This window comes from Salmo salar, chromosome 14 (genome assembly GCF_965601325.2).
Source record: "Salmo salar chromosome 14, fSalSal1, whole genome shotgun sequence".
NCBI lineage: Eukaryota > Metazoa > Chordata > Actinopteri > Salmoniformes > Salmonidae > Salmo > Salmo salar.
Genome location: NC_138304.1, coordinates 10,838,743 through 10,861,652, shown reverse-complemented (window position 1 = coordinate 10,861,652; position 22,910 = coordinate 10,838,743). Strand labels below are relative to the sequence as shown.

The 22,910-nt window shown below is 40.9% G+C and overlaps 1 protein-coding gene across 2 annotated transcripts in view; it reads right to left on the bottom strand.

Moving 5' to 3' along the window:
* The window catches only part of LOC106568740 (TSC22 domain family protein 2), a 44,300-nt gene that overhangs the window by 14,618 nt on the left and 6,772 nt on the right, over window positions 1–22,910 (bottom strand). The window contains exon 2 of one of the 2 annotated variants that reach the window (XM_014139341.3): window positions 489–554. The exons of the other annotated variant lie outside the window; for it this stretch is intronic. Coding sequence (XP_013994816.3) covers window positions 489–554 — 66 coding nt within the window. The remainder of the gene's footprint in view (window positions 1–488; window positions 555–22,910) is intronic. 2 annotated transcript variants of the gene reach the window in all.

The window sequence follows — 22,910 nt, the reverse complement described above, 5'->3', positions numbered from 1 at the left end:
AATGTCCTGCCTCCTGAATGCACACTCCATCTAGCACTCGGAAAGGGGTAGGTGAAAGGTCATAATAGATTGACAAATCTGCTTTGTAAGTGGGAGTGTTAGGGAAAGGTATTGGATTTGGCATGTTCTATTTAAATCATCCGATTATTCCTATTGATGACTTCATATTATGACTAAAAGTGGTTTGCCCTTTATAGCACCACTCTGTTCAGCGTCATACACTGACAGGCGTGAGTCAGTTGAGGGGCAGTTCAGGGAACAACTGTTTGTTTATGGGCTTTAGTGGGCCTTCGTGTTACTGAGAAGGCAGCTATTAATGTAGGCCTATTGGCTGAGTGTGAGAGGTTTGGCTGGCCAACACATCCCCGCTGCCATGCTCTGTTTCCAGCCATGCACATCCACAAAGGAAAGCTCACTACTGCTGCTGAGCTGCAAACGCACTGCACCATAAACACACACAGGCAGGCCCGTCCCATCCAGTCCAGTACCTATCACTGTGGGCCCGCAGCCTGCTGCCAGACTGGAAGGCCTGGTAGAACGCAATGGAGGGGTTCCTGTGCCAACAAAAGTCAGAGAAAACAGGGAGAAAGAGAGAGTGAGGGGATGAATCAGAGAAGACAGACAAGAGAAAGCAAGGCTCGTATTGCAAAATGTCTTGGAGGTAGAATACCCTGTGTGCAAAGCTAACTAGTTAGGAGGATAGAGGCTAATGTATGCCTAAAAGCCTTTCACTAAATTGAGCTCAAGGTAGCAAACAGAACAGTACGCAATTCACAAATATTCAAATAAAAACTCGCTTTGAGGGAGTTTCAAAGAACAAAGTGCCTGTTGAGTGAAACACACTGTACTTATTCAACCCCTAGTTTAAATCTTCTGAAAGCAGTGCAGGCAATGGAGGCTAAAACTGTAAAAATCGCCTAAGTGTTGAGGTCTACAGAGTAAGAAAATTATATTTTGCCCATTGCTGTGTTGATAGGGGGGCGAGCTCAGATGGTTAACATTACCGCCTATGTCCTGACTATGGGGCCTTTGAGGCCACAAGTACACTGTTTAATGATGAAGGGAAATGGCCCACCCCCAAGCTACTGTTGATTGCGAAAATGAAGACCTTTTTCATTGAGGTCAAATGAAAGTAAGAGACTGTGCCTATAAGTTTTAATATTAAAGAAGACAATGATAAGAACGGTGGTTCAGCCAAATGCAGGCTATGTGCAACTTGCATGGATTTACTTTTTCATATTTAGAATCATTTGTTTTATCATCATCATCATCATCACTGTAGGCCTATATATTAATCTAAACCAACTATTTGAATATTCAAAACGTGTTTGTTTTATTCTGTTAATTGTGTGCTCCATATTTAGCTTAAGATAGGCCTGTATTTATATTTTAGATTCTTCAAAGTAGCCACCCTTTGCCTTGAGGACAGCTTTGCACTCTTTGCATTCTCTCAACCAGCTTAATCTGGAATGCTTTCCAACAGTCTTGAAGGAGTTCCCACATATACTGAGCACTCTTTGGCTGCTTTTCCTTCACTCTGCGGTCCGACTCATCCCAAACCACTTCAATTGGGTTGAGGACGGGTGATTGTGGAGGCCAGGTCATCTGATGCAGCACTCCATCACTCTCCTTCTTGGTCAACTAGCCCTTACACAGCCTGGAGGTGTTTTGGGTCATTGTCCTGTAGAAAAACAAATTTTAGTCCCACCAAGCGCAAACCAGATGGGATGGCGTATCTCTGCAGATCGCTGTGGTAGCCATGCTGGTTAAGTTTGCCTTCAATTCTTAATAAAAATCACTGACAGTATCACCAGCAAAGCACCCCCACATCATCACACCACCTCCATGCTTTACAGTGGGAACATGCAGAGATTATCCGTTCCTCTACTCTGCGTCTCACAAAGACACAGCGGTTGGAACCAAAAATCTCAAATTTGGACTCATCTGACCAAAAGGACTGATTTCCACCGGTCTAATGTCCATCGCTCGTGTTTCTTGGCCCAAGCAAGTCTCTTCTTCTTATTGGTGTCCTTTAGTAGTGGTTTCTTTGCAGCAATTCGACCATGAAGACCTGATTCACGCAGTCTCCTCTGAACAGTTGATGTTGAGATGTGTCTGTTACTTGAACTCTGAAGCATTTATTTGGGCTGCAATTTCTGAGGCTGGTAATTCTAATGAATGTATCCTCTGCAGCAGAAGTAACTCTGGGTCTTCATTTCCTGTGGTGGTCATCATGAGAGCCAGTTTCATCACAGCTCTTGATGGTTTTTGCGACTGCACTTCAAGAAACTTTGAAATTTTCCAGATTGACTGACCTTCTTAAAGTAATGAACTGTCATTTTTCTTTGCTTATTTGAGCTGTTCTTGCCATAATATGGACTTGGTATTTTACCAAATAGGGCCATCTTCTGTATACCACCCCAACTGATTGGCTCAAATGCATTAAGTAAAGAAATTCCACCAATTAATTTAAGGCCCACATACTAATTGAAATGTATTCCAGGTGACTACCTCATGAAGCTGGTTGAGAAAATGCCATGAGTGTGCAAAGCTGTCATCAAGACAAAGGGTGGCTACTTTGAAGAATCTGAAATATATTTGGATTTGTTTAACACTGTCTTGGTCACTACATGATTCCATAGGTGTCATTTCATAGTTTATGTTTTCACTATTATTCTACAATGTAGAAAATAGTAAAAATGTAATAACTGGAATGAGTAGGTGTCCAAACCTTTGACTGGTACTGTATATATCACAAAAATCACAATATCAAACAATTACTCATATCATAATTGGATCAGAGGTCAACATTGGAATAATATTCAAATACATTTTTCATGCACATCAATAAAAATAAAAAAAGCCTACATGTCAAAGTACAGGTGATATGCATAGTCTACAGCCTTATGTCCAAACCGATGCTGACATGAGGCGCCAGTAAAAATGTAGCCAAACTGTAATTTGACTTTTAATTACATAAATATGCTAAATGCCAGTCATGTGTGACAAATGAAGCGGCCTAGAGTTGAAAGTTTTGAATACTTTAAACTCTACTTTATTGTAAAATCATTGTATTATTACTTAAGGAAATAGTTTCCAAGGTTTTTTGACAATAGCTAGCATGCCCAAAACACGAGCATGCCCAAAACGCTAGCTCCAACTTTCCTGACCTTAGAATGTCGCAACAGACTTCGTCCCTTCAAGATAACATGCTACAGAGCAATAAAATCAGGCAGGTTTAGATATAATAAACAACAAAGCTAGTTAGTTATGTAGAATTATCAAAGTTGTAATTTACAATCAACAATGTAGTTATGAATACAAGTGGGGCGGATTTTGTGTACCAGTAACTGTACGCCAGAGCTAACGAGTACTGCTCATAAGAGGTTCACACTTTACTTCCGATGTTGCTTGATCAATGGATAGGCCCATTAGCTTGCCAAAATGACATGAAAAGTGATCAAAATATATTAACAGTATTGAAGTAATTTTACCAGTTCAGAATTACTTGGATTTTATAAAGTAAAGCAATCGATAGCCTATCCTAAACTTGTTGGAAGCGAGAGTCATCTTGCAGTCATTGGTTAGCCATGTCATTTTGAGCCGCAAACCATTTCTTGCTAGCGCTGGCCATTAGCCTTAACTCCTGTTAAAGATGTAAAAGCATTGGGTAGGCGGTCTACCAATACAGTCTACAGAAAAGTGGTCATACGCACATCCTTAAAAACATAGTGCATTTGGAAAGTATTCAGACCACTTCCTTTTTCCACAATTTTCCTCAATTTACACACAATACCCCGTAATGACAAAGCGAAAACAGGTTTTTAGAAATACCTTATTTACATAAGTATTCAGACCCTTTGCAATGAGACTCGAAGTTGAGCTCAGGTGCATCCTTTTTCCATTTATCATCCTTCAGATGTTTCTACAACTTGATTGGAGTTCACCTGTGGTAAATTCAATTGATTGAACATGATTTGGAAAGGCACACACCTGTCTATATAAGGTCGCACAGTTGACAGTGCATGTCAGAGCAAAAACCAAGCCATTAAATCAAATTAATTGTCTGTAGAGCTCCGAGACAGGATTGTGTCGAGGCACAGATCTGGGGAAGGGTACCAAAAAAATGTCTGCAGCATTGAAGGTCCCCAAGAACATTGGCCTCCATCATTCTTAAATAGAAGTTTGGAACCACCAAGATTCTTTACAGAGCAATCGAGGGAGAAGGGCCTTGGTCAGGGAGGTGATCAAGAACCTGATAGTCACTCAGAGCACACCAGAGTTCCTCTGTGGAGATGGGAGAATCTTCCAGAAGGACAACCATCTATCTCTGCAGCACTCCATCAATCAGGCCTTTCCCTATGATGAAGCATGGTGGTGGCAGCATCATGCTGTTGGGATGTTTTTCAGCGGCAGGGATTGGGAGACTAGTCAGGATCAAGGCAAAGATGAACGGAGCAAAGTACAGAGAGATCCTTCATGAAAACCTGCTCCAGAGCGCTCAGGACTTCAGATTGGGGCGAAGATTCACCTTCCCACAGGACAACGATCCTAAGCACAGAGCCAAGACAAAGCAGGAGTGGGTTCGGGACAAGTCTCTGAATGTCCTTGAGTGGCCCAACCAGAGCCTGGACTTGAACTGATCGAACATCTCTGGAGAGACCTGAAAATAGCTGTGCAGCGAAGCCCCCATCCAACCTGACCAGAGCTTGAGAGGATAGGCAGAAAAGAATGGGACAAACTCCCCAAATACAAGTGTGCCAAGCTTGTAGCGTCATACTCAAGGCTGTAATCGCTGCCAAAGGAGCTTCAAAATACTGAGTTAAGGGTCAGAATACTTATGGAAATGTGAAGTCAATAACAAAAAAAAATGACATTTGCATATATTTCTAAAACCCCGTTTTTGCTTTGTCATTATGGGGTATTGTGTGTAGATTGACGAGGGGAAAAAACGATTTAATCCATTTTAGAAGTAAGGCTGTAATGTAACAAAATGTGGAAAAAGTCAAGGGGTCTGAATACTTTCCGAAGGCACTGTAGGTTCTGGGCTAACAAAGAACGCACACTGTTGAAGCTTCCAATTCACCTCTTTATTGACAACGTTCAGTACCAATACACTTAAACCAATCCACTGCTTTAATCTTTTTTTTGTGGGGGGGGGGGGGGGGGGAATGAGTGCACAGGCGAGAAGGGTTGCATGCACCATCTTCCCGTTTTCTAGTTAGTTAACAATCATTAAAGCTGACTTCTCACATAAATAGCGATGTTGTTTGGTTTTAGCTAGTTGGTTGTCATTGGTCAGATTGAGATTCAGATTAACTTTATTATCCCACCAGTGAGAAACTAAATTTGGTCATGTGCTTAAAAAGACGGTATATAAAACAAAACAGATACTATGCTCAGAATTACCGGTAATCAAGTATTATTATACGAGTGGTCCCAACGGGATCGTCTGTCACCTCAGATCATGGATGGAGAGATTAATCTTCAACAAGGGGCAAGCAAGGTAAGTTAAGCTAGCTAGCTAGCTAGCTACTTAAACACAATGCATTAGCTAAACTTTATAAACCATCAGGCCTTCACTACCTGCATCAGCTTTGCATTGTTCAAGGTAGGCTATAGCCAGTGTTGTTGGATTGACAGTACTATTGAAGACAAGTTTGAAGACAAGCCGCTATAGCTAACGTTAGCCTAAATGTTTCACTGACTTCACCAGTCATGGTATTTTTCATCCCTGTAACTCACAAAACAAGTTTGGTAGCTAACACGTTAATGTTAATTCATTGAAGGAGAGAGATAAGAGAGTGGTTTGAAGAGGAAAGAGCCCCTTTTTTGTGTGATTTAAAGACATTTGGGTCTCCATGACAACTTACTTTGTTGTGGACACAAATAATGACCGAGTAGTTTGTTAGAGATCTCTTTGGTTGTTTGTCAGAGAGAGAGAGAGGGGGAGTCAATAATCATGACTCTCGAAATGAATCATTAACATCAATATGAATTATATCCTTCTTGTCTACTGCCATCCGGGCCTTCAACAACACAAGGTTCAAAGGACAAGCGGGGAAAAAAGTTAGTCATGTGTTGCTGTCTGTCTACCACTACAAACTGATGCTGGCACTAAGACCACAATCAAAGAGCTGTATAGGCCATAAGCAAACAAGAAAATGCACATCCAGAGGCGGCGCTTCTCGTGGTTGGTGATTTTAATGCAGGGAAACGGAAACCTGTTTTACCTCATTCTAACCAACTTCTCACCTGTGCAACTAGAGGCGACAAAACTCTATATTACTTTTACTCCACACACAGAAAGGCATACAAGGCCCTCCCTCACCCTCCCCTTTGCATCCTGCTTCCAAACAAAAACTCAAACAGGAAGTACCAGTGACGCTCAATACGGAAGTGGTCCGATGAAGCAGATGCTAATCTACAGGACTGTTTCGCTAGCACAGATAGGAATATGTTCCAGGATTTATCCGATAACATTGAAGAGTTTACCACATCAGTTATTGGCTTCATCAAGTAATTATTAAAAGTCAAAACTTCTCTATAGCACAGAGAAATGCACTGAATAATATTCATAAATGGCAAAAAATAAGATAAGAAATTCAGGAAATTTCACAACACATATTTAACCACTTTTTTAGGTAGGCACAAAACGACCTTTAAACTGGTACCGGTTCCTTCAGATGAGTCAAGTGACACTTGTAGGGATTGTACTTTTTATTTTTTTATTTTAAAGATTACACCATCATGTTTGTGAGAATCTCCCTTTTCCACAGTGGGGTCACACATTGGTTTGTAGCCCAAACCATTCGGACGCTACAGATGTTTTCGTGATTTCATGGTCGGACAAATACCGCTCTAATGGCCACCTTTCAACACAGATGAGGAAGTGTGACATAGGCGGATTGAGACGCTGCCAATGCAAACATACAGATATCACTACTGTCGGACATTACACACTTTATTACAAAAGTTTGGAAAATACTCAACTTTAATTTAATTTGTCTTAATGGTTTTTAGTAGGATTAGGTTTGTTTGGTTCTCAATGGCAAGTAGGGATTTTTTTCCTAGCATGCGTGCATAATGTATGTATAATGTTTGTTCAAATTTTGCATTCGATTATATTTATTGTTTCTTCCATCTCTCATTATTACCATGTTTTTTCGGGTTATTGAAAAACAACTTTCTGAGATTGAATCTAACAGGCTTTCATTGTTTGATCATGAAATAAATCAGGTAGGAGAAATCTAGCATGCATTAAAACTGAAAGTGGCTTAGTAGGCCAATTCATATCAAATGTGATCTGTTCCAAGAAACTAGGCGTATGTCGCATGTCACTACTTCACAGGAGAGGCATTTGAACGTTATATTATTTTTTAGCAAAATACGTTTTTTGGGGGGCAGAAATGCCTTATGGAACATCAACTTTTATTATGTGCCTCTTAAGGATCAAACCATTTTTTTCAATTTGCGCCTAAATTGACATACCCAAATCTAACTGCCTGTAGCTCAGGACCTGAAGCAAGGATGTGCATATTCTTGATACCATTTGAAAGGAAACACTTTGAAGTTTGTGGAAATGTTAAATTAATGTAGGAGAATATAACACAGATCTGGTAAAAGATATTAGATTATTACTATAACATGAGCTGCTAAGTATGTGTGGATAATCCTGTCTAACGTCTTTTTTGGAAAGAAATGAAGAACTGACGGTTTTGCTACTGTTCAACATTGCTGCCCTGAAGTTAACAGCGCTATCGACAAAGCTAAGTGGCAAAACGTGATGGCCTACTTCCTGGAGGACGATTGTCCCATGCTGACTGACAAAAGAGAACACAGAAAGAAGGCTGTTGTATAAAACACCTGTCTCCAGATTAGTCTCTACTTTTATCCAATGTAAAAAAACACCATTCCAAATTTTACTACATATGACCGAATCCAGGTGTTGGGTCACAAAGAATAAATATGGGCTTCTATAACTATAAGACACCAGAGTATCCCCCCCCCCCAAAAAAGGCCAGATTCCTGCATTCAAAAATATTTTTAAAATGTAGATTTATTGCACTGCTTTGGTGAGACTTGGTCTACATTGTTCTCTTGCTTTATGTAAATATAACATGTATTGAAATAGGCTATAGCAAATAGGAATAGGAATATGGGCAATTTACTCAATGTCAACCATGCACTGCCCTGCCTGTTCCAATTCTGATCGGAGTAAATGTTTGATATTGTGATTGTTTACTTGTCCATTCGGACAACTGAAATCTATATTCTGGTTGTCCAACTTCTCTCTTCTTTTTTTTGACAAGCCTTTATGTTGAGCCCTGGTATGGCAACTGCTGTGCATCTGACCGCAAGGCGCTACAGAGGATAGCGAGTACGGGCCAGTACATCACTGGGGCAAAGCTCACTGCCATCCAGGACCTCAATACCAGGCGGTGTCGGAGGACTGCGCTAAATTTGTTTTTAGAAGACTCCAGCCACCCAAGCCATAGACTGTTCTCTTTGCTACAGCACAGCATGAAACCAACAGCACCCTGAACAGCTTCTACCCCCAAGCCACAAGAATGCAAAACAAGACTGCTAAATAGCTAATCAAATGGCTACTTGCATTGGCCTTATTTTGCACTGGACTCTGCGCACACACACATACAGTACTGACACCCCCACACACACACACACACACACACACACTACACACCCACACACACACGGCCACACAAACACACTACAGTTGATGTCAGACGTTTACATACACTTAGGTTGGAGTCATTAAAACTCGTTTTTCAACCACTCCACAAATTTCTTGTCAACAAACTATAGTTTTGGCAAGTCGGTTAGGACATCTACTTTGTGCATGACAAGTCATTTTTCCAACAATTGTTTAGACATTATTTCACTTATAATTCACTGTACCACAATTCCAGTGGGTCAGAAGTTTACATACACTAAAATGACTGTGCCTTTACACAGCTTGGAAAATACCAGAAAATTATGTCATTGCTTTAGAAGCTTCTGATTGACTCAAATTATGTCAATTAGCCTATTGGAGGTGTGCCTGTGGATGTATTTCAAGGCCTACCTTCAAACTCCGTGCCTCTGCTTGACATCATGGGAAAATCAAAAGAAAATCAGCCAAGACCTCAGAAAAAAAATTTGTAGACCACAAGTCTGGTTCATCCTTGAGAGCAATTTCCAAACGCTGAAGGTACAACGTTCATCTGTACAAACAATAGTACACAAGTACAAACACCATGGGACCAATAGCCGTCATACCACTCAGGAAGGAGACGCGTTCTGTCTCCTAGAGATGAACATACTTTGGTGCGAAAAGTGCAAATCAATCCCAGAACAGCAGCAAAAGACCTTGTGAAGGTGCTGGAGGAAACAGGTACAAAATGATCTATATCCACAGTAAAACGAGTCCTATATCGACATAACCGGAAAGGCCGCTCAGCAAGGAAGAAGCCACTGCTCCAAAACCGCCATAAAAAAGCCAAACTACGGTTTGCAACTGCATATGGGGACAGAGATCGTACTTTTTGGAGAAATGTCCTCTGGTCTGATGAAACAAAAATATAACTGTTTGGCCATAATGACCATCGTTATGTTTGGAGGAAAAAGGGGGAGACTTGCAAGGCGAAGAACGCCATCCCAACCATGAAGCACGGGGGTGGCAGCATCATGTTGTGGGGGTGCTTTGCTGCAGGAAGAACTGGCGCACTTCTCAAATATTTGATGGCATCACGAGGAAGTAAAATTCTGTGGATATATTGAAGCAACATCTCAAGACATCAGTCAGGAAGTTAAAGCTTGGTCGCAAATGGGTCTTCCAAATGGACAATGACCCCAAGCATACTTCCAAAGTTGTGGCAAAATGGCTTAAGGACAACAAAGTCAAGTTATTGGAGTGCCATCACAAAGCCCTGACCTCAATCCTATAGAAAATGTGTGGGCAGGACCCAAAAAGCGTGGTGAGCAAGGAGGCCTACAAACCTGACTCAGTTACACTAGCTCTGTCAGGAGGAATGGGCTAAAATTCACCCAACTTCTTGTGGGAAGCTTATGGAAGGCTACGTGAAATGTTTGACTCAAGTTAAACAATTTAAAAGTCAATGCTACCAAATACTAATTGAGCGTATGTAAACTTCTGACCCACTGGTAATGTGATGAAAGAAATAAAAGCTGAAATAAATCATTCTCTCTACTATTATTCTGACATTTCACATTCTTAAAATAAAGGGGTGATCCTAACTGACCTAAGACAGGGAACTGTTGCTAGGACTAAATGTCAGGAATTGTGAAAAACTGAGTTTAAATGTAGTTGGCTAAGGTGTATGTAAACTTCCGACTCCAACTGTACTTTGTATTCCTCATTTACTCAAGTGTTCCCATTATTTTGGCAGTTACCTGATCACTTAAACACTGCTCACCTAAATACTGTGCATAAATAGCCCTTTGTTACGTACAGTAACAGTCCTCCCCATGAAGGAACTGTTTAACCAGTCTATTATTGGCAGCGAAGCGCTGACATGCCTTCCTCTCCAAACAATGGAGGGCCTCTGTACCTGGAGCAGAGTTGATGACTGAGGAAGAACCTAAAGACGGGGACAGGCAGAGTGGGTCCGCGGAGAACAATACACCTTTCTTTAGAATAGCATTAAAAGGCAGATGGGACTTAAAACACAAGCAGTTAAAGGGAGTTCAAAGCAGTGCAAAAGATTACCGGTGGTAGGCTGATTCTGTTCACCTGTTTTAGCCAAAAGAACCCCCTGCCTGCTGAATGGTAACAAAGTAAAGCGTATGGGGTTGGATGTAGGCTTATGCCTTCCTGTACAGGTAACTGACAAAATAAAGGAAACGCCTACATAAAGTGTCTTGATAGGGCGTTGGGCCACCACAAGCTGCCAGAACAGCGTCAGTGCGCCTCGACAGGCAAGATTCTACAAGTGTCTGGAGAAATTCCATCATTTGGTGTTTGTTTGACGGTGGTGGAAAATGCTGTCCCAGGCACCGCTCCAGAATCTCCCATAAGTGTTTAACTGGGTTGAGATCTGGTGACAGACACGCACACACACTTTAAACCCCATATGCTCCTGAGACCCTCCTTTTTTAAGTCACAGATCTCTTCTAGCCATGTTAGCAAAAATAAATGGCAACTGGGTATTTTTATTCATGGCCTTCTGCATGATGGGATGTTAATTGCTTAATTAACTCAGGAGCCACACCTGTGTGGAAGCACCTGCTGTCAATATACTTAGTATCCATCATTTACCTAACTGTTACCTATATTTTTTCAGTTACCTGTACATTGCTACTCATTTACAGGAATGTCCCCAGAGCTGTTGCCAGAGAATGACATTTTTATTTCTCTACTATAAACCACCTCATTTTAGAGAATTTGGCAGTACTTCAAACCAAAACTCCAGGCCAGGACTTCCACATTTCTTCAACGGCGGGATCTTCTGAGACCAGCCACCCAGACAGCTGATGCAACTGTGGGCTTGAACAACCAAAGGATTTCTGCACAAACTGTCAGAAACCGTTTCAGGGAAGCTTATCTGCGCGTTTGTCCTGCTCACCAGGGTCATGACCCGACTGCAGTTCGGTGTCGCAACCAACTTCAGTGAGCAAATGCTCACCTTCAATGGCCACTGGCTCACTGGAGAAGTGTGCGCTTTATGGATGAATCCCTGTTTCAACAGTATCGGGTATATGGCAGACAGTATGTATGGCGTTGTACGGGCGTGCGGTTTGCTGATGTCAATGTTGTGAACAGAGTGCCCCATGGTGGGGTTGTTACGGGCAGGCATAAGTTACGAAAAACAAACAATTGCATTTTTTTTTTTTTTTTAAATCGATGGCAATTTAAATGCAGAGACATCTCGTGACAAGATCCTGACGCCCATTGTCGTGCTATTCATCCGCCGCCATCACCTCACGTTTCAGCATGATAATGCACGGCCATCAAAGATTTTCAGCTTCATGGAAGCTGAAAATGTCCCAGTTCTTCCAAGGCCTGCATACTCAGAAATGTTTGGGATGCTCTGGATCAACGAGTACGACAGCGTGTTCCAGTTCCCAGTCATGTGAAATCCATTAGATTACAGCATAATAAATTCGCTTCAATTGACTGATTTCCTTATCTGAACCTCTGTAAAATCTTTTACATTTTTACATGTTGCGTGTATATTTTTGTAAAGCACCAAAATTGTAAGCGAAAAGTTCTGATCTGCTGCATCAGCCTCATCGCTTTAAAAAATATGTTTTAAATATATGTAGCCTAGGCATACTGGCTGGTATGAATTTGGGATCCATTGTCCCACAACTGTCCCAGAGTCTGTTTGGAATAGGCAATTTTTCCTCAACCAACTGACCAATAGAATAGATTAACTTTTCTACTATGGGGGATAGTAGATTGACAGTTTATATAGTGTCCAACCTATACCACATAGGCTAGTGATTTTGCTGTTTGTTACTCATCTTGTTGGCTGAGGAAAAGTAAAATGTGAACAGTTGTTCTAACATCTTCAAAGTTTGCATAGTAATTCGGTGAGGACACATGTCGTTGCATCCTCGAGTTACAATGTACTGTTAAGATGAATTACCATAATCTACGTGTGATTTATGTTATTCTGAGCACTGTGGGTAGACACCCAAATCAAGTTACGCACCCAAAGCATACAGATCCAGTAAATTTCTCAAATGTCCGGTCATTTACATAACGGAAACCATGGTCGGGACAGTGATCATACCCCTCTTCTCACTCTCTGGTGATCAAAACAGGAAACAGCAGGATACCCTAGGCCGATTGCTGTCACACAGACACACAGGAAATACACAAGACTTCCCTTAACGACTGTTCTAGTCAAAAAGTGAATCCCCCACCCCCATCTTCCCCCACCTCCTTGTCCACCTACACATACTGGCTCATTTCAGTGTCAATCACTCCTTCACTTCTACTGCAACAGAGGACGTTCCCAGTGGCTGCTGGCACGAAAGACACAAGAGGTGGAACAGACGCAAAGTTTGTCAGGTCTCGACAGCCAGTGCCCCAGTGTGGTTTTGATTCCGGACAAGGGGCGGTGGGTGACAATGACAAATTTCGATGTTTGAGGCAGATGTTGGAGAGAGAAAAAAAATACATGTCAGATATAGTGTAGTGAATGACGTCCGACACACCACGTTGACGGGGCCTTATCTGTAGAATGGCGGCACGGTGGAAAGACCACTTCGCTGCCTGATAGCAGCAGCCTTATCATGAGACCCCCACTTGAATCATTTGGAGAGAGAATTTTCATTCTCTCGAGCCTGGGACTAGCGGCTGCTTGCTTCACTCACAACAGCTAAAAGAAGATAGTCAGTCACTTTGTTGCAAGGTGTGAATCATTGCCGTTTTAAACACAGCAACTTACAAATGGAAAAACTGAGAAACTGAGTGGCCTATAAGTTCAAACGCACTACTAAATAACTTTTTAAAAAGGCTAAAAGGCAAGTTAAGCTCATGAATCAACAAAGGGCAGAACCAGAGCCTTCAAACGGCAAAAGCCTGTGCTGCAAAAACACACTAAAGAACTTTCTGCAAAAGCTTATAAGGCAAGTCACAGCCAATCTGTAAATAGCACACCCAACTACCTCATCCCCAGATTACTACTTACCCTCTTGCTCTTTTGCACCCCAGTAGCTCTACTTGCACATCATCATCTGCACATCTATCACTCCAGTATTAATGCTAAATTGTAATTACTTCACCTCTATGGCCTATTTATTGCCTAACCTCCCTACATTTGCACACATTGTACATAGATTTTTCTATTGTGTTATTGACTGTACGTTTTTTTATCCCATGTGTAACTCTATTGTTTTTGGTCGCACTGCTTTGCTTTATCTTGGCGAGGTCGCCGTTGTAAATGAGAAGTTGTTCTCAACTGGCCAACCTGGTTAACCTGTTGGGGCTAGGGGGCAGTATTTGCACGGCCGGATAAAAAAACGTACCCGATTTAATCTGGTTACTACTCCTGCCCAGAAACTAGAATATGCATATAATTAGTAGATTTGGATAGAAAACACTAACGTTTCTAAAACTGTTTGAATGGTGTCTGTGTGTATAACAGAACTCATATGGCAGGCCAAAACCTGAGAAGATTCCATGCAGAAAGTGCCCTGTCTGACAATTTGTTGTCCTTCTAGGTTCTCTCTATCAAAAATACAGCATCTCTGCTGTAACGTGACATTTTCTAAGGCTTCCATTGGCTCTCAGAAGGCGCCAGAAAGTGGAATGAGATCTCTGCAGTCTCTGGGCTAAGTACAGAAGCTCTGTTTCTTACTGGCCTGCCTGGGGACAGTGACACTGGAGATGCGCGTTCATGTGAATTCTCCATTTTGTTCTTTCAGTCTTTGAACGAATACAACGTCGCCCGGTTGGAATATTATCGCTATTTTACGAGAAAAATCACATAAAATTGATTTTAAACAGCGTTTGACATGCTTCGAAGTACGGTAATGGAATATTTTCACATTTTTTGCCACAAAATGCGCCCGCGCGTCACCCTTCGGATAGTTACCTGAACGCACGAACAAAACGGAGCTATTTCAATATAACTATGGATTATTTCGAACCAAAACAACATTTGTTGTTGAAGTAGAAGTCCTGGGAGTGCATTCTGACGAAGAACAGCAAAGGTAATCCAATTTTTCTTATAGTAAATCTGAGTTTGGTGAGGGCCAAACTTGGTGGGTGTCAAATTAGCTAGCCATGATGGCTGGGCTATCTACTCAGAATATTGCAAAACGTGCTTTCGCCGAAAAGCTATTTTGAAATCTGACACCGCGATTGCATAAAGGAGTTCTGTATCTATAATTCTTAAAATAATTATGTATTTTGTGAACGTTAAGCGTGAGTAATTAAGTAAATTCACTGGAAGTTTACTGTGTGTATGCTAGTTGCTAGTTCTGAACATCACATGCTAATGTAAAAAGCTGGTTTTTGATATAAATATGAACTTGATTGAACAAAAACATTCATGTATCGCATAACAATGTCCTAGGAGTGTCATCTGATGAAGATCAAAGGTCGGTGCTGCATTTAGCTGTGTTTTTGGTTTTTGTGACATATATGCTTGCTTGAAAAATGGCTGTGTGGTTATTTCTGGCAGGGTACTCTCCTAACATAATCTAATGTTTTGCTTTCGCTGTAAAGCCTTTTTGAAATCGGACACTGTGGTTAGATTAACGAGAGTTATCTTTCAAATGGTGTAAAATAGTCCTATGTTTGAGAACTTTGAATTATGACATTTTGTGGTTTTAAATTTGCCGCTCCGATATGTCACTGGCTGTTGAATAGTGCGGGACGATTTCGTCCCACCTACCCTAGAGAGGTTAAATAAAAGGTGAATATATATATTTTTTTCATGTATTTTTAAGTTAGGCTTGCAAAATAAAAAATAAAAAAAGGGCTAAACTAGGTATCTAGGCCATATGTTACCGAACCCAAAATGGCTGCGCTGCTGCATAGGATGCCTGGTCTATATTTGTCTATAAAACCTGTATATGGAAATTAACAGAGCCAAGCCATTTTACCATTTCCTCTCACGCTTGCCAACCCAGGCAAGCGCTCAGCTCAGGAACTGAAAGTTTTAGCGTATGAAAAGGAAGTGAGTGACACCGCTCAACCAAATCTGTACAGATTAACATATGCACTAAGATTCTGTGAAAAGTTAGTCTAAACTGCATATCTACACTAAAGGACCGTTTTCAGTCAAGGTTTAGTATCTGTAACTTAAGGCTCCTATGTCAGACTAGGGTTGTTCCATGTCATTTCAGCAAGCCATGACACCCACCATCTCAGATGGATCTGAAATCATTTCTGTAGTTAGAAACCGATAATATTAGCATTCCTACAACATTATTTTGTTGAAACAATTTGATCTGAGAAATTAAGCTAATTGATTGCACCCAACAACAAAAAAATTGGCCATTTTAATTCATAGGATTCTTACAATATTCAATAAATATAGTATCGAACATAAAATTTGGACCAAACTTTTTTTCTAACAATAAGACATGAGGAATCCAAAGAGACTCACCCTCCCCCACCCTAACAATGTCTATACAGTATCAATTCCCCCCCTCCCATGACATGTAAGCAGTTTATGGACAAGGTATAACACCAACCTGTTTACCTGGCCACTGTTTCAAATGCTAACTTTTTAGCATTTGTGGCACAAAGTCAATGCAAGTCAATGGTACCTATATTAGCATTTGAGCGTCATATCCACATCTTTAAGTAACATCATTGAGTTACACAATAAATGTGATACTTCAGGATGATTTGGACATGAAGCGTGAAAATGCCAACATACTGTAGGTACCATCGACTTGCATTGGATTTGTGCCACAAATGAAACAGTGGACAACAAAACCAACACATGGATTGCGGTCATATCTTGTCTGTTTACAGGGTAAGGAAACCAATACGTCATTTTGTATTTTGGGGGAACTGACATTGAGGGGGGTATATAAAAAATAAAATAAAAAAACCTGGAACAGCACCATCTAGTGTTCAGAAACTGGTAATATCAGGATGTAGGATTGGATCTAGAAACTTCAATGCCTAATTTCTCTGGACAGGGGGGGAAAAAAAGAAAACCATTAAATTCACTGGGAATACATTACAATACTCTGAACCGCAGTGCCATACTACTTGTCAGACATAGCGAACTGAGAATCGTTGTTGGGGTGGGAGGTTTTTGACAATTTCATCTCCCTGTGGCTCAGTTGGTAGAGCATGGTGTTTGCAACGCCAGCATGGTGTGTACAACGCCAGGGTTGTGGGTTCGATTCCCACAGGGGGCCAGTATGAAAAAAAATTTATAAAAAAAATGCATGAAATGAAATGTATGCATTCACTACTGTAAGTCGCTCTTGATAAGAGCGTCTGCTAAATGACTAAAATGTAAAATGTTCTTTGGATTCCTCACTCATTGCTAGGTACTATATTTATTGAATATTATATGAATCCTATAGATAAAAAATGACCAATTTGGGTGCAATCAATTAGCATAATTTCTCAGATCAAAATATATTTCAGGAACGGTAATTTGATCTGTTTCTAAAAAGAAACAATTATTGAACAATCTGAGATGGTGGGTGTCGAAATCGACTTGTTCTTTGAGGTGGACCGAACCACTAGCCTATCCTTCCTGGATATTAACAGTTCATCTGTTAGCCGGCAAAAATAACATTTACCGGTCATGCTTATCTGTCCGTTAATTTGCACAATTTAGTGGAATTGGGTCGTGTATTTTTGTTAGTCCTCGTGCGTCTTATTTAAATCACACACACACACTCAGAACCAAGTTTGGAGTGGAATATCATGGACAGCAAAAGCTGCTGCTCCTCAAACAGCTGGTTGCTGCTGGTGTGAAACAATTCTTATAAGCCCAATCATTGCGCAACAATTCTAAAAACAGTTTTAAAAAAAGGATGCCAACTTTATTGCTACTATTTTTAATCAACTACTAATTGAAGTGTGTCCTCCATTCGCCATTCGAGTGCATAGGCAATCCAGTAGGCAGACCTTCAACGAGTTACACAACACCTCGCAATCTGAGCTGGAGGCATTTTGAAAACATATACTTAAAATTGTTTTAAACCTGGACTTTTAACTCATGAGGCATGTCTTACCTTGCTTCCAAGTAGCCTAGCCAAAAGCCGACATTAGAAACGGAGGAAACTATTTTATATAGACTTCCTATTATGCCATTGAAACCGGAATCTCTCCTCCTCTATTGGTTTTCATATTAACTTTATTTTGTTGTCCAGAAGCCAAAAGGCACAATCCTAATCATATTAGCAACCCGCCATAGTTGTTGCATCTTTAGATTTTCCCTCCACATTTCTGAGATTTTAATCTGTGTGTCTTTAGAACTGCGTTTTCCCACAAATTGTATTTTGGCAAATTATTTAAAATGAAGTTTTACATTAGCTGCTTCATTACAGGAGTTGCATGTTCAATAAAATAGCATTTTGGCTGTGAAACGTAGGCGTCTATAGTTGCATGTTTCAATTAAGCTCTTAATGAAAAATTCCACGTATGCATGCATAGTATTTTCTGTTGGTCAAGTCATTTTGCCGTTTGAAACAAGTTGAACCATTTGTTAACCGGTTAATGAGGGTCAGTTACTCTACAGCAAACTTGACCAAAATTTGCATCCCTTCTTCCATGTCATACTTATGTTTGTAGGCCAATCTTATCCCCAAACTTTTCTCCTGTATCAAATGTATACATATCATACATCCTAACCACAGTACTTGAGAAATCCACTTGGCTTGACTTACCTCCCCCCCAAAAAAACACCCAGCAGCAACCACTTCTAGAAGCATTGCACCAACTCCTGGCCCATCTTCCCAGAACATTTTCCTACGGGTGGGGTGGGGGGGGGGGGGGGGGGGGGTCTACTACGTGAATATCATCAGGCAGCTATGGTGAGAAACATCTCGGTTCCCGGGGCAAAATCCCTTTGCTATACTGGAGCACGAGTACATGACAATACAAGGCTGTCCAAAAAAAAAGTGAACAATTATTTGAGGCCCGGCATCGTCGCTGGGCCGCGGCTGTGAAAGACTCAGCAGGCTACTGGCATTACACATCTGGCTAAATGACTACAGTAGCTCTGTTGGCATATCGATAAAAGTTCACTGACACCTTTTGGAAACAGAAGATGCTTTACAGGAATGACGGAGTCTATCCAAATCATTTTGGCTCCTGTCCTAGTATTTAAAGGTTGCAATGAGACTTATCAGTGACCCAAGCCCTGCTCAGATAATCCCTATCATTTTGTCGCCGAGTTGTTGTAGTGCTGTTGTTGCAAATGTATATTGTCCCAGGGGTGTTGGCAGTCATAATGTAAATAACCTAATTTACGTCCAGACAACTCCCCTGAATGCCTCGGTCAACCCTACAGCTATTGTATGCAGTAATCGTGAGCCTATGAGCTTGAGTTATTCTGTTACCACTGAGGCTGTTTGACCTAGAAGGAAGTCCACTATGTGCAGTTCACCCTGCACTATCAGCTCAAACATAAATATCAGTGTCATGTCTACTTCTGATAAGCCTCCCAGTAAAGCAATAAAAACATGTGCTAAAAATAGCCCACATTAACATGTAGCCTAGGAAACAAGGTTCATGAAATCGATAACTTGCTAGAAGATAACGTTCATATACGGACTATCTCTGAAACTCAGATAATACCGTTGATGATACAGTGGTAGCAATACATGGTTTCAACATCTTCAGAAGAGACAGGAATGCCAATCGTGGAGGAGTTGCTGTTTATGTTCAGAGTCTTATTCCTGTAATGCTTTGAGGATTTCATGCCAAATGCTGTTGAAGTAATATGGCTACAGGTTCACCTGCCCCACCTAAAGCCCATTCTTGTGGGAAGCTGCTACAGACCAAGTGCCAACAGTCAGTATCAGGATAATATGTGTGAAATGCTTGATATCAACAGGTGACCCAAATATTACCTGGCTTTCATCAAGCTGCCCACTCAGGAAAAAGCTTTAAAACTGTAGCCTGGTTCAGGTTATCAGTCAACCTACTAGGGTATTTACAACCACCACTGGAATTAATGGAATCCTCGCCAACATAATCCAGTTAGAGTCAGGCATTCCCCAGGGCAGCAGTCTAGGCCCCTTTTTTAAATCTTTACTAATGACCTACCACTGGCTCTGAGTAAAACCTGTATCTACTGTAAAACTTGTAATGAATAATGTAGAAATTATGAAAGTTGAAGAGACTGAACTCCTTGGATTGTAAACTGTGATGGTCAAACATATTGATGCAACAGTAGCTAAGATGGGGAGAGGTCTGTCCATAATAAAGTGCTTCTCTGCTTTCTTAACATAGCTATCACCAAGGCAGGCCCTACCTGCTCTAGTTGTCGCACCTGGACTACTGTCCTGTCGTGTTATCAGATGCCACAAAAGAGGGACTTAGGAAAATTGCAATTGGCCCAGAAAAGGGCAGCATGGCTGGCCCTTAAATGTACATGAGAGCTAACAATATGTTCATCTCTCCTGGCTCAAAGTACATGAGAGATTGATTTCATCACTACTTGTATTTGTGAGAAGTATTGACATGGTGAATGTACTGAGCTGTCTGTTTAAACTATTAGCCCACAGCTCAAAAACACATGCATACCCCACAAGACATGACACCAGAGGTCTCTTCACAGTGCCAAAGTTGATCCGCTTTAATATTGCAGATAGATTGTAGCCTCCATCAAAACGTACACACTGCATTCGTATTTAGACCCCTTCCCTTTGTTACGTTACAGCCTCCTTTTAAAATGTATTCAATAAATGTTTATCCTCAATCGACACAACACCCCATAATGACAAAGCAAAAACAGGTTTAAAAACCATGGAAATCTGCTCAGGACCTCAAACCGGATTCACCTTCCAACAGGACAACGACCCTAAGCAGACAGCCAAGACAACGCAGGAGTGGCTTCGGGACAAGTCTCTGAATGTCCTTGAGTGGCCGAGCCAGAGCCTGGGCTTGAACATCTCTGGAGATACCTGAAAAAAGCTGTGCAGTGACACTCTCCATCCAACCTGACAAAGCTTGAGAGGTTCTGCAGAGAAGAACTGGAGGAACTCCCCAATAACAGGTGTGCTAAGCTTGTAGCATCATACACAAAACGACTCAAGGCTGTAATCACTGCCAAAGGTGCTTTAACAAAGTACTGAGTAATGGGTCTGAATACTTAAGTAAATGTTATAGTTCTTCATTTAATACAATTTGCAAAAATGTCTAAAAACCTGTTTTTGGAACATCATTATGGGGTATTGTGTGTAGATTGAGGGAAAAAAAACTATTTATTCCATTTTTGAATAAGGCTGTAAATGTTGAAAAAGTCAAGGAGTCTGAAAACACTGTACACTGTCCCAGTCCCTGCCGCTGAAAAACATCCCAGCATGCTTCACTGTTGGGATGGTGTCAGCAAAATGGATGAGGAGGACGTGAAAAAGAAACTTGAAAACGGGGAAATATTTACTAGGGAAAGGGGAAGTCAGATGTGTGGAATACATTTGATTTAGTTGTAGAAACTACTGGAGATAAAGAAAAAGGAGGAAGGTAAGGAGCAAGCGCTGTATGCATATTGTGTGCAAAACAGGTTAGATTACAATTTCTTTAAAAAAAAAAAAATAATTAAATTGGGGACCGTTTGGAACAATGTAAAGACTAAATTATAAAACTACCAGAGTTTAAAAATGTGTGTTGTAAAGCCTTTATTACAGACTAAAAACAGTAGCATGCATTTGTTAATGCAATTGCCAACATGGAACAGTTTATTTATAGTTTATGCTAATTATTCAAGGGTCCCTTCATAATTTCATTTAAAAAGTAAAATGCTTGAGTACATTTCATGAATGACTTGTATACTGTGTGATAATATTGATACAGTAGCCGATATATTGACGTTTAGGCCTAAGTAACGGTATTAAGACTAAACAGGATGCACTCTTAAGGCCTACAGCTCGATGGTGGTTATACAAGGCTACTATACTAACCCTACTAATGACATTATTTGAGATTCAAAGTAGCCACCCTTTGCCTTGATAACAGCTTTGCACACTCTTGGCATTCTCTCAACCAGCTTCATGAGGTAGTCACCTGGAATGCATTTCAATTTGCAAGTGTGCCTTGTTAAAAGTCCATCATTACTTTACGACATGAAGGTCAGTCAATTCTTAACATTTCAAGAACTTTGAAGGTTTCTTCAAGTGCAGTCGCAAAAACCATCAAGCGCTATGATGAAACTGACTCATGAGGACCGCCACAGGAAAAGAAGACCCAGAGTTACCTCTGCTACAGAGGATAAGTTCATTAAAATGTTACCAGCCTCAGAAATTGCAGCCCAAATAAATGCTTCACAGAGTTCAATTAACAGACATCTCAACATCAACTGTTCAGAGGAGACTGCGTGAATCTGGCCTTCATGGTCAAATTGCAAAGAAACCACTACTACAGGACACCAATAAGAAGACACTTGCTTGTCCATGAAACACGAGCAATGGACATTAGACCGGTGGAAATCTGTCCTTTACTCTGATGAGTCCAAATTTGAGATTTTTGGTTGGTGGTGGTTTGCTGGGGACAATGTCTGTGATTTATTTAGAATTCAAGGCACACTTAAACAGCATGGCTACCACAGCATTCTGCAGTGATATGCCATCCCATCTGGTTTGCGCTTAGTGGGACTATCATTTTTTTTTTTTCAACAGAACAATGACCCAACATACCTCCAGGCTGGTAAGGGCTATTTGACCAAGAAGGAGAGTGATGGAGTGCTGCATCAGATGACCTGGCCTCCACAATCCACCGACATCAATACAATTGAGATGGTTTGGGATAAATTGGACCGCAGAGTGAAGGGAAAAACAGCCAACAAGTGCTTAGCATTTGTGAGAACTCCTTCAAGACTGTTGTAAAAGCATTCCTCATGAAGCTGGTTGAGAGAATGCCAAGAGTGTGCAAAGCTGCCATCAAGGCAAAGGGTGGCTACTTTCAATAATCTCTTTTTTGTTACATGATTCACTATGTTATTTCATAGTGTGTCTTCACTATTATTCTACAATGTAGAAAATAGTAAAAATAATGAAAAACCCTTGAATGAGTAGGTGTCCAAACTTTTGACTTGTACTGTAAATGGATGACAAAGTCAGGCACATTTAACAGTTTGGCTATTGATTAGACCTAATTAAGTTGGGGTTTCCCCCCCTCCTCACTTTTCTTAGACAATTAAGGCAAGGGCTGTTTTCCTGTCTCCTAATTCCACTGCTGCCTCCTCCGCATTGTTCTCAACAACAATATGCTGGTTAACTTCGCTATTATGCAC